At 38.9% G+C, this 10355-nt stretch overlaps 1 protein-coding gene across 1 annotated transcript; it reads right to left on the bottom strand.

Annotated features, from left to right (window-relative positions):
* Window positions 1-7070: 7070 nt before the first annotated feature.
* On the bottom strand, window positions 7071-10121 carry SPC25 (SPC25, NDC80 kinetochore complex component). Its single transcript, XM_010191871.1, has 6 exons — window positions 9927-10121; window positions 9770-9835; window positions 8850-8996; window positions 8593-8697; window positions 8199-8297; window positions 7071-7326 (listed from the first exon to the last, which is right to left on the bottom strand). Exons 1-6 carry the CDS (start codon window positions 10078-10080, stop codon window positions 7193-7195), a joined length of 705 nt encoding a protein of 234 aa, XP_010190173.1. The 5' UTR covers window positions 10081-10121; the 3' UTR covers window positions 7071-7192.
* Window positions 10122-10355: the final 234 nt, after the last annotated feature.

The following is a 10355-nucleotide window of genomic DNA, read 5'->3' as shown; positions in this document are numbered from 1 at the left end:
TTTCCAGAACAGGACTGAGCAAGGCTCACATACAACTGTATGGCAGTAGCGTTTCTTGACATATTTAGCAACTTTTTGCAATCTCTCTACATGACAAAATGATCCTGAAATTCAGAGGTAAAATGTGATCCTTCCTTAATTAAAATTACATCAGCTCCCTCCTGCATTAACCTTCCTAGCAACTTTCTGTCCTGTTTCTGAGCTTGTTTTAAAGATAACCTCCCTTCTTAACTCCCAGTAATAGCAGTTTTAATTACTGTTGCTCTCCTAAAGTATCTTTGAAAGAGCTGATTCCTACCAGATAGGCTTGCTATTATACAGTTATATTTCTGTGTCGTGTCTCATCTGACTTTAATTTAAACTTAATTCAGCCAAAGCATGTAGGTGTTACTGTATCTCAGTTTTATATGTGGTTTCTCAATGAACAGTCTCCAGGTGAGATCAGTGCCCATAGCTGTTATTTCATGGGGCAGCCTAATCCGTATGCCAGGTCTGGGAAAGGATTTGCACACTAGTGATGTAGATCACTTAAAGGTCCAACATTTGATCCTTCAGCACTTGAGGAAGTGATGACCTGAATTGTGGTACCCCCTGGACCAGATGGATGTAAAAAGCAGATGGGACTGCTGTCCGGTCTAGAAGCAGCTTTCTCTTCACATGAAGTTCTTTCAGTAGCTGTTCCCCTTTCATAGCAATTCCCTAAGAATTGAATCAATTTTTTCAAAGAAATTATTTTTGTCAAATAAAGAACGTCTGAACGATTGAGACTGCTCTTAGTGAAGCTATGATTGTCCATGCTGCTCTTGCAACTAGTCCAAGCACCCAGCAGAAATGGAGCTGTTTCGCATGGGAGAATTCTTATCTAATAATTCATCTGTAAGACTGGACGGGTAACTACTATAAAATGCTAACTGTTATTTGGAAGAGGAAAAATGGATTTCTAACAGTGACATAAGCTGCCATCTGAATAGGATTAATGCACAATCAAAAGCAAGATTAGATGCAAATTTTTAATGCTCGTTCTGCACCAAACAATATAGTTGAGAAATGATAGCTGAGAGAAACTTCAGCAAGAGCAGCTGAGGGAAGTAAACTGGCTTTCACACGTAAATTACGTGAACACTGACTGAAAATTTGGCATTTTGATTTATTGCTATGCCATTAGCAAAGCACTTAGTAAAGGTGGTACCTTAATACAGTCCCAAGCAGATTGTCAGATTTATGGACTAACCTTAGAGAAGGCTGGAGCTTAAAATGACAGGTAATTGCTGCAGAGTTGCAGTTGACAGCACTGAAGATTGCATGTCTGAAGAGGTTTTCCTTCTTTCCTTCAGAAACATGATTTTATCTGATGGCTTGTCTGCCTTTGCACTAAGTATAGGAAAATACAGGCCAGTATGTCATGCTGATACTGATGACTAACGTTAAAAGAACACGATTACCAATTTGCTGCATTGATGGGGCTGTGTCAGACATGGAGTGAGACAAGCAAGTTTATCTCTTGTCGGCTTCATTTGGAAAATTAAGTATTAGTTGTTTGCCTGTTTTTATTTTTAATCCATGAGGTAAGCATTTACATGAATGTATTGTGCTTTGACTTAGACAGCTAGTGCACCTCCCACAGGGTCACCCCTCTGTCCCTTCTTCCTACTCCTTGCTTAGCCAAAAAGTTAACATGTGCAGCCTGCTCTTAAATGCCTGGAATCCTCTATGATGGTTGCCATCAGTGTGAGGCAAGTGTAGCATGCTTCTAAATCAAAAGAATAATGATGTGTAGCTGGTGTTCATCCAACAGACCTGTTTCTGCCAAGCCAGTTGCTCCAGCTGAAGATCTGGTGCAGAAGATACTGGATACCAAAGAACTGAGCCCGTGATCCAGTAGTCAGTGTGAAAGGATCCAGAGTCAAGTCAGTCAAAGAGCATGTGCCCAAGTAGAGAGTTACCCATCACACATTCACAAAACAGGTGAGTCAGTAGCAGTTAGCATGGTTCAATATATGCTGTGACTGAAGAGGAAGGAAATCAAATTAACACTAATTGTATCTTCTCTCTATTCATCATTTCAGTGAACAGCCACTTTAAAAAATATACAGGGCCATATAAGAAACCCACTACACACGTGCATGATTAAACACTGTTTTCAGCGTAGTCTGTCAGTCTTCCTAATGACTTTTGAACCTGTGGCTCAATTGGCCCAAATTTGAAAAGGAGCTTGTGTTGCAGCTATCGCTGTTCTTAGAGTGTACTAAAAATCAGCAACCAGGTAAAGGAGACAACGCAGATGAATGCTCTGCACAGGAGGAAGGGCAGGCAGAGTCCAACCGCCGTCCTGTGGCCTTAGCAGCAGCCAAGCAGAGGCTGAACTGGTGGAACTCAGGAGTGACACTGGCTCTGATCCACAACGGAGACTGTAAGGAGGAGCTGGGATGTTGCAGTGATGAGAATGGCACTGTTTAAGGACAAAACTATGGATCTGCAGGAGATCAGGCTTCATTACCTCTGCTTCTGCTGGAACAACTTGTTTATAAGCTCAAGATTCGAAAGGGTTCTTGGTGTATAATTGTGGGAGTGATTAGGGATAATAAGGACAAAAAGATTGGAGTCTCATTGTCTGGCAGTCAGACCCGTTCCCCCCAGCCCTTCAGGCGTACAATCCGATTTCAGCGGTAAAGCCCGATGTAATTGGATTGCAGCTATTGCTTTCAAAAAGGTAAGAGTATTACCATAATTATTTAGTATAGTTTATTCGTACAGTTAGAAAATGTACTGTAATCTGCCTGTGGGACTAAGTGATTTATGTGTGCATATGTTTGTTATATCAGGTTTGGCAGGGCTTTTAAAAAGTTATAAATCACTCACAAGAGTTCACAGTGATTTTAGAGTATTATAATGACAGGAGTAATTTAAACATTTTCAAGGTACTGAATAAATTCACAGTTTATTGAAGCATTAGAGAAGACAGTGAGTAATACAACACAATTGGAATATGACAGAAGGACAGCATAACCACTGTGTCTTTTTTAATTTTCACAAGTGTAGCCAATACTTGTTTGTTTGCTTTTCAAAATATGTCTGGACACATCCAAGAGGATTTATGAAAAATGTCAACAAACTCAGCTTAACCACCTCCACTCTTGGCTGAGTAGGTGTGTGATAAAGCTGTTCTGCTAGCCAGAAGGACTCTTAAAGTAATTCAGTTTCTTTTCAGATCCGACCTCCAGCTAGCATACAAACCACTGTGATTCAATGCACTTAGTATGTGTGTTATTAATGTTTAATATTACTTTGTCTTCCTAGCAGTCCTTAAGTTCACAGAATATTTCCAGTATCTAATAAATTCAACACATTTTTCCCAGAATTTTACATTATATTATGAGATCAATTTGATGAGGTGCTGCCCACCAGGACATCAGCAGTTTTCTGTATGCTCAGCATTAGTTGATGGCCCACGCATTTGAAGCTTGACCCTTGGTAGCCAAGTACAGGTCAGCAGTTTGAAAGGGAAAGCAACATTCAGGGTTGGGCAAACGGATATGTGAAAAAAAGGAACACCTTTACCTTCACTAAATTCTGTGTCTGCCAGTAGGTAGAGCACTAGCACCAACTGGAGGGGGCTGGTCCATTGTGCATCATGGCCCCTAAGCTCCATACTGGTTTTTTTGCTCAAGAGCTTTCCCATAAGCTCTTTGGGGCAGTTCAGTCTTTATTTGTATGCTATCCAGTACACTGAGATCCCAATAATGGTAGCTGTTGGCCAGTATATAGTATTATCCTAATTGTCCTTGATATTATTGGATGTCACTGTATTGTGCAGCTTCATAACAGAAAATTCCGAGTTGCCACAGATCCAGCTGTGTGAAATTCTGTGAGCAAAAAGTGCAAGTGATAAAGGCGCAAAGGTTGTAAGATTTTAAGATAGATCTTCAGCTAGCATAAAGAGTGTTTTAGGGATGTCACAAGCCAGTTTGACTTCGTATTTTAAAATAAGCAAAGAAACAAATCTATTGTGTACACTTCCCAACCTTTACCTGCTTTTGGAATGCCTGGCTCTGTGTTAGAGGAAGCAAGATCTGCATCTGATTTGCCTTGGCAAATGTAAGCAGGTTTATTATTCAGATTCCTAAAGGAGTCATAAAGTTTTGAATTGCACACAATAAACATTTCAAACTTTACTTCTTGCTTTAGGTGTATGCACAGAACGTTTACAACCAGGCACATCATCTTTTCTAGCAAATAATTCCTAGGAATGTACATTCCAGTGCAGTGGTTGTCATGTATTTTATGTTCTGTGCATAGCAATCTTGGCAAAGTAATTTTGTTAGAAGCAATAAACCAGCTACTCGTGCTTGGGATGAACATGGCACGAAAGTGGCAGTAAGTCTGAGCATTTGTCTTTGTTACTCAGGGCGTGTGTCAATTTGTTTTCTCCTGTGAAGATGATGACTCAGATATGCTACAGAGCGCATCTGAGCAATACGTACCCCCTTCATGAATAAACAGCTGCATCTGAAAACAGAGAGGTGGCTGCGTACTGCCTGTCTTTTTTGCTTCCGTTCAACAGCTGTAAAATATTTGGTTGAGCATCCTGAAGCTCTTACTTTTCAGAGCAACTAAGAGTTGCTTAGCACATACAGGTGGAGAATGGCAGGAGCATGCTTCAAAATGAGTACAGTCATTCTGCATACAGGGGCAACGCCATAATAAGAGGTCAGAAGGGACAGGTGATGGCTTCTGCACAAGAGGGTAACAACAAAGCAGGGTAACACAGCAGTCAGAGCTCCTGGTGAAGACAGAAGTGGGAAGTGCAGAACTGGCTGAATGTGGGTTTTTTTTTCAACTACTGGCTAGTCTTGTGACTTACACAAAAGTGCCTAGAGCATGCTTTTGGTGGTAGGAGCAATTGATTGAGATAAATACCTGTTTGAATATCCCTCTTAGTTTAGTTTAAAAGGAGCAAAATCTGCTAATTAATAACTAGACCCACTACTTGAAGGCAGTCTCCCAGCCTGTGCCTCGGTTTGTCCCGTTGTCAGTTACAAAATTTGTAGAGTAGATGGGGTTTATGGACAGGGCAGGAATTGGGGATGTGTTTCATTTGAGATGTCATTATAGAAATGCCCAGTAATCTCTGCTGCCATTCTGTTCTAAAATGGTGATCAGTTGGCACTTTTACTATTCTGTTTGTGTATAACTGGCTGTAGCGCACACACAAAAAAATCAATAGGGCATACCAAGGAAAATTTAGAAAATAGCAAATTATGCCCTATAGGGAAGAAGAAACGGAATATTCTCTCTTTTTTGGAGCCATGTGCAGACACAAGTTACTATTCTCTGTTAAGATCCACTTCAGGTATCTCACAGAACATACCCAGCAAGTTGTACTGTTAAATTTGGACAAACCAAGTGATTTAAAACACAGGTTCACATCTGACTGGGCAATTCTCAATTGTAGTAAGAGTCGGCATCACCAAATTTAAACGTGCCTAAATGGCCAGGTCTTGTGTATTAAGCAGCAGATGAAGACACAGGAATAAAGGGGGAGTGCGAGACGTTTGTTTGGGGATTTTGCCCCGAGCATAAGATTATAGGCTGGGGCAAGAAGAGTGCTGTAATAGTTCTATCAGTAAATGGGAAGACCAACACCTGTACCAAATACGGGCTTGGACCAGCTCTGGTCTGCCCTGTGGGCTACATACCATTAACAGCAGGAACACATTGTGTACATCTCCCAGGTTAGTTTCATTCCAAATGAATGCAGCTTGCATTTGAGACATGAACCACAGTGGCAAGGAGCAGGAGATTCACTGCAAAAGTCCACTCCTGATGGAAAGTGAAATGCTACCGAAGTCAACTGAACTCTGAAAACACTCTGAAGTGTTGTTTTTATTGAAAAATAATTTGGAATATTCTTCAGAGGATATTTTAAAGTGTTCCATTTCTTAAATAATGAAAATAAAACTGTGTATAAGTATTTAGAATTCTACCAACTGTTGGATTTTTTTTTTACTCTTTACACTGTATTTCAGTCTTATGCACTTACATACTTGTGTTCTGAGAGGGATTATCATTAGTTTTCAATTCAGGTGGTCTTTTACTCAGGACTGAATTTAATAAGGTTTTATTTAAACTATACTATCAAATGAAGAGTTTTCTTTCTTGTTGCAGCTGCTGATTTAAACATTTTATGAAAAGGAAAAAGACTTTACAACTAAGCTACAAAAAGAATAGTTTTAATCAAAGCTGAGTACTGTGGCAGTAATAGTCTTGATAAACTGTAAGATACACAGATGATTTATTGTTAACTACTATATTTCATACTTTAATACATTCTACTCCAGGCTTTGCCATGTCTTAAGACTTCCAATGACAATGATAAATAGTCCTTCACTGCAACATGCTGTGTGTAGTAAAGCACAGTGACTAGTCCGGCTGTTACTTGTACACTACTGCAGTTCAAGTTTCAGCCCAGCTCTTCTGCCCATCTGAGTGTTTTGGGAGCCAGGAACCTCTGGGCTACAGCAGGGTTCTATTTCATGTCTCTAGGATTTCTTATCAAATCAATACAAAGTTCCTACTTGTTCCTATTGAGAGCTTTATTTAAAAAAAACATGCACATCAAGCAGTTTTGTTACTAACAGAAATAAGCATCCAGACAAGAATCCAAAATAGGCAGTAAAATACATAATTTCACAGAGCAAAATAAAAAAACAACTTAAATGCATGAAAATAAGTGATAACACTGGAGAGTACAAGATGGGGTAAAAATTAAGACAGTGACCTGTGACACAGGGAACTGAAGGAATTGCTAAGCTCCAGTGCATTACTGTGGTAGGTTTCCAACCACATACAAACCTGAAAGACACTTCCGTGCTTCTGGGAGAGACATGAATTACAGAAAGTATTTTCATTTTTAATATGTTCCTGGGGTAGCTACATAGAAATCACTACATCACTAAGCTACTTGCCTCTGGATCAAAATTTACATCTCTGGAGACATTCGATTAAGGAATTAGTTAATTATACTGTTCAAAGTGTGATCCAAAATGTCTCTAGATGATAGTAGACTAAAATATTGTTTTCATTATTTTTTTGTTTGGATATTAGAGTAAGACACAAATAAGTACATACTTTCACAATACAGGAAGGAAAGAAAAGAGTGCTCCACAGCTAGAAAGAGCAGCATAAGCTCGTTTTATGCAGACTGTTTATAAGATAAAGCAGTGAAAGCTTTTCTGATGTTGGCAATGAACGCAGAAAAATTGTTAGTTTCTCTCACTTTGAGCTGGAACTCTGCTATACAGTCCAGAGGAGGAGTACAGGAAGTCACTAAAATGACAAATTTCAAAACCATTAGACTACTATAAAAAAAAAATCAGTATGTGTTTTTCCACACTTATGAAAATAAAAATGTATTTTGTTATCTTGCTATGTTTCAGCTTGCTCCAGTATTATTTTTGTGTAGCCTATTAAATAATTTTATTTCAGCAAAGACAAAGCCTCAAGAAACACACAGTTTTCCTTTATTTCCAGACCTCCCACTCAGTATTGTGCTCCTACCTGAACTGTTACAGCAATTCCCAGTAATCCACAGCCTGCTCAAAAATTGAAATACATTCCTAAACATTTTTGTTGCTCTGCAGGCAGGCAGACTGAAAACTGATATAGCTCAGCAAGTGATAAATCTTTAAGTTCAGCACAGTTTAGATTTGAATTAGTAAGAAAGAAATCTATAATCCATAGCTAGAGGCATAGCAGAGCAACAGTAGCCCCCATCTAGAAGCTACTCAGCACAGTACACAAATTGCCACTGCTGCTCTTTGTGACTGAGGTAAGATCCGTATTTTCCTCAGCTCTCGAGGCTTCTCAGACAGGTTGAAATATGCCTGTCAGCATAAACACTCACTCTGGCATAAAGGGAAGAAGCAACAAACCACAAGCTGAAGCATCTGTCTGTCAATGTATGTCTCTCTCCTGCTTCGCTTGATACAATGGGAACTCCACAAATGGAGGGGAGTGAAGATAAACAGTTGTATTTTCATATAAATTAACAAGCAAAAGTTTATTTTAAAAAATATATTAACGTTGCAAGAGTTTATTTGGAAATGGGAAGGCTACAACTAAACTGCATTGTACTCCTCTCCCCCCCTTTTTCAAACAGAGGTTCTGTCCTCTTGCGTAAGTATTGAAAATTCACATACCTTCATAATCTCCTTGTTCATTTATGAAAAGGGTGAACACAAATGGCTTGTCAGGATCTTTGTGATCAATGTGTCTGAAGACAAACTCTAATTGTTCATCTAAAGCAAGCACAAACAGAGTTAATTAACACCCTTAACCTCTGCTGGAGAGTCACAATGATGACTAAAAATCACAATGTGAAGCTACAATTTCAATTATTATTCTTACAAATGAAGCAACCTTGGTCTCTTAAACAGACAAATGCATGTTTTGCCATTTGAGAGACAATGGTTAATACCTGGGCTAAGACAGTTCTTCAGTTGTGTAAGCTAGAAAGTTCTTCACTGCACAAATCCAACGTTAACCACATTATGTTGCTGCACATGGACACTGTTGGACACGACAGGAGCTTACCATGAACTCGGCGTATCTCCAATCCAAGCCGCTCTTCAAACAACACTTTAGACTTGCAGAGTTGTTCCACTCTCTCCTTAGTGGTTTTGTTTTTAGAAGCTATTACTAGAATTTTAAGAGCCATTATAAGCATCAAAGTAAAGGTAAAATAAGTACATAAAATATTTAGAACATTAAAAAAGCCCATCAAGAGCAAGTGTTGAAAACAATACCTCCTCTAACTAAGAAAATTTACTTTTCATCCTTTGTTTCCTTACTTTCCTTTTTCTTCATCAACTCTTCTTTAAGTTTTTGGATGCTATCAGTCAAGTCCTTCTTTTGCTGCTCTTCTTGATTTAGGTTAGATTTTAATTCTGTCAAATGCTCTTGATTTTCTGATACACGTTGGCTCTGCTGGAGAATCTCTGAAAGAGGACAAGAAAGTATGAACATAGGCAGTTGACTAATTAGGTCCCTGTTATTTGGTACTTATATATATAGTTTGAGATTACTTACTTGAATAATGCATGCTATATCAGCTGAAAAGTCAGCATAACTATACCAAGTGCATCAAATGAAAGCTTAAAGTTATTCAGAAGAGAAGCTACTAACTATTGATATTCAATCAGATGCAATTTGTTTCAGGTGCAAGTACTATGACATCTTCAAAGCATGAAGATGGTGGATCCTGTCCACAGACAAATAATTTGACAGAAAACGAGGAAGGGAAACCACTGACTGATAATAGAGTTGCAGTTATTTCTACCTAGTATCCTGAAGTTTAACTACAAAACTCAGAGAAGTTAATCCCAGAATAACAGGCTGACTGTATGCTATAACTAATATGGAAGAGGTATAAGTAACACCATAACATTTAACTTCACTAAGCAGCTTAATTTACTTTTCCTATTGCACTAAGCAGGTTCTGGTACTTTGTTGTTTTAAATACTTAAGCACCAAAGCCACTATACAGAAGACTTTTACCAGTCTTTTACCTTTTTGCACCATCAATGAAGTTTTCAAAGAAATTGCTTTTGACTTGCAATTTACATCCTGTAACCAACCAAATACAGTTGGTTTTAATTCTATCTTCATTCTGATGTTATTTACCTTTTGAAATGGGAAGTTAAACACATTATCCAGCTGTATTAGATTAATTTTAGAAACGTTAAGACACAAACAAAGCATTACACTGTACCATTGCTAAACTCCTGAATTTTATCAATCATCAGGTCCCCTTCTTCCAGCTTCTTGGACCATTTCTCTGTAATTAAAAGTTATTTCAGTTAACTGAAGAAGCTTGATGATAACTTGGAAAAAAAAGTAGAGGTAACAGGAACATAGAGGCTTTTTACCTGAAATTGCTTTTATGGACTCCCTGCATGAGTCTCTCAGTGCTGAAGTCTGACTGTTCTGTTCAATACCATAAATGCTTTTAAATTTGGTCCAAAACTCTTTAATTTCTCTTTCAAAGAGGATTATTTCATCTTCTGTCTTGGTATCAGCCATGGTGCTGCAACAAACACGTAAGTGAATAAATGCAGTGTCAAGACGCACAGGACAATCACAACGGTTATAACTCGCAGTTACGGAATAAGCCTTCAGGGCTGGCTTTATCCCCTCGGGTTGTTTTTGTTGTTACCATCCATTACCACAATAAGCGATACCAGCAGAGGCTACGTTTCTTTTGCTGCTCCATCAGCAAGGGTTATCTGCAGGAGGAGGCCCTGCACTGCGCTCAGGGACCGCGCCCCGCTGCCGCCGCGCCACTCCCACCCCCCGCC

This window comes from Mesitornis unicolor, unplaced genomic scaffold (genome assembly GCF_000695765.1).
Source record: "Mesitornis unicolor isolate BGI_N332 unplaced genomic scaffold, ASM69576v1 scaffold16389, whole genome shotgun sequence".
In the NCBI taxonomy this organism is placed as follows: Eukaryota; Metazoa; Chordata; class Aves; order Mesitornithiformes; family Mesitornithidae; genus Mesitornis; species Mesitornis unicolor.
The sequence above is the reverse complement of the archived record's forward strand: the minus strand, read 5'-3'. Positions and strand labels throughout refer to the sequence as shown.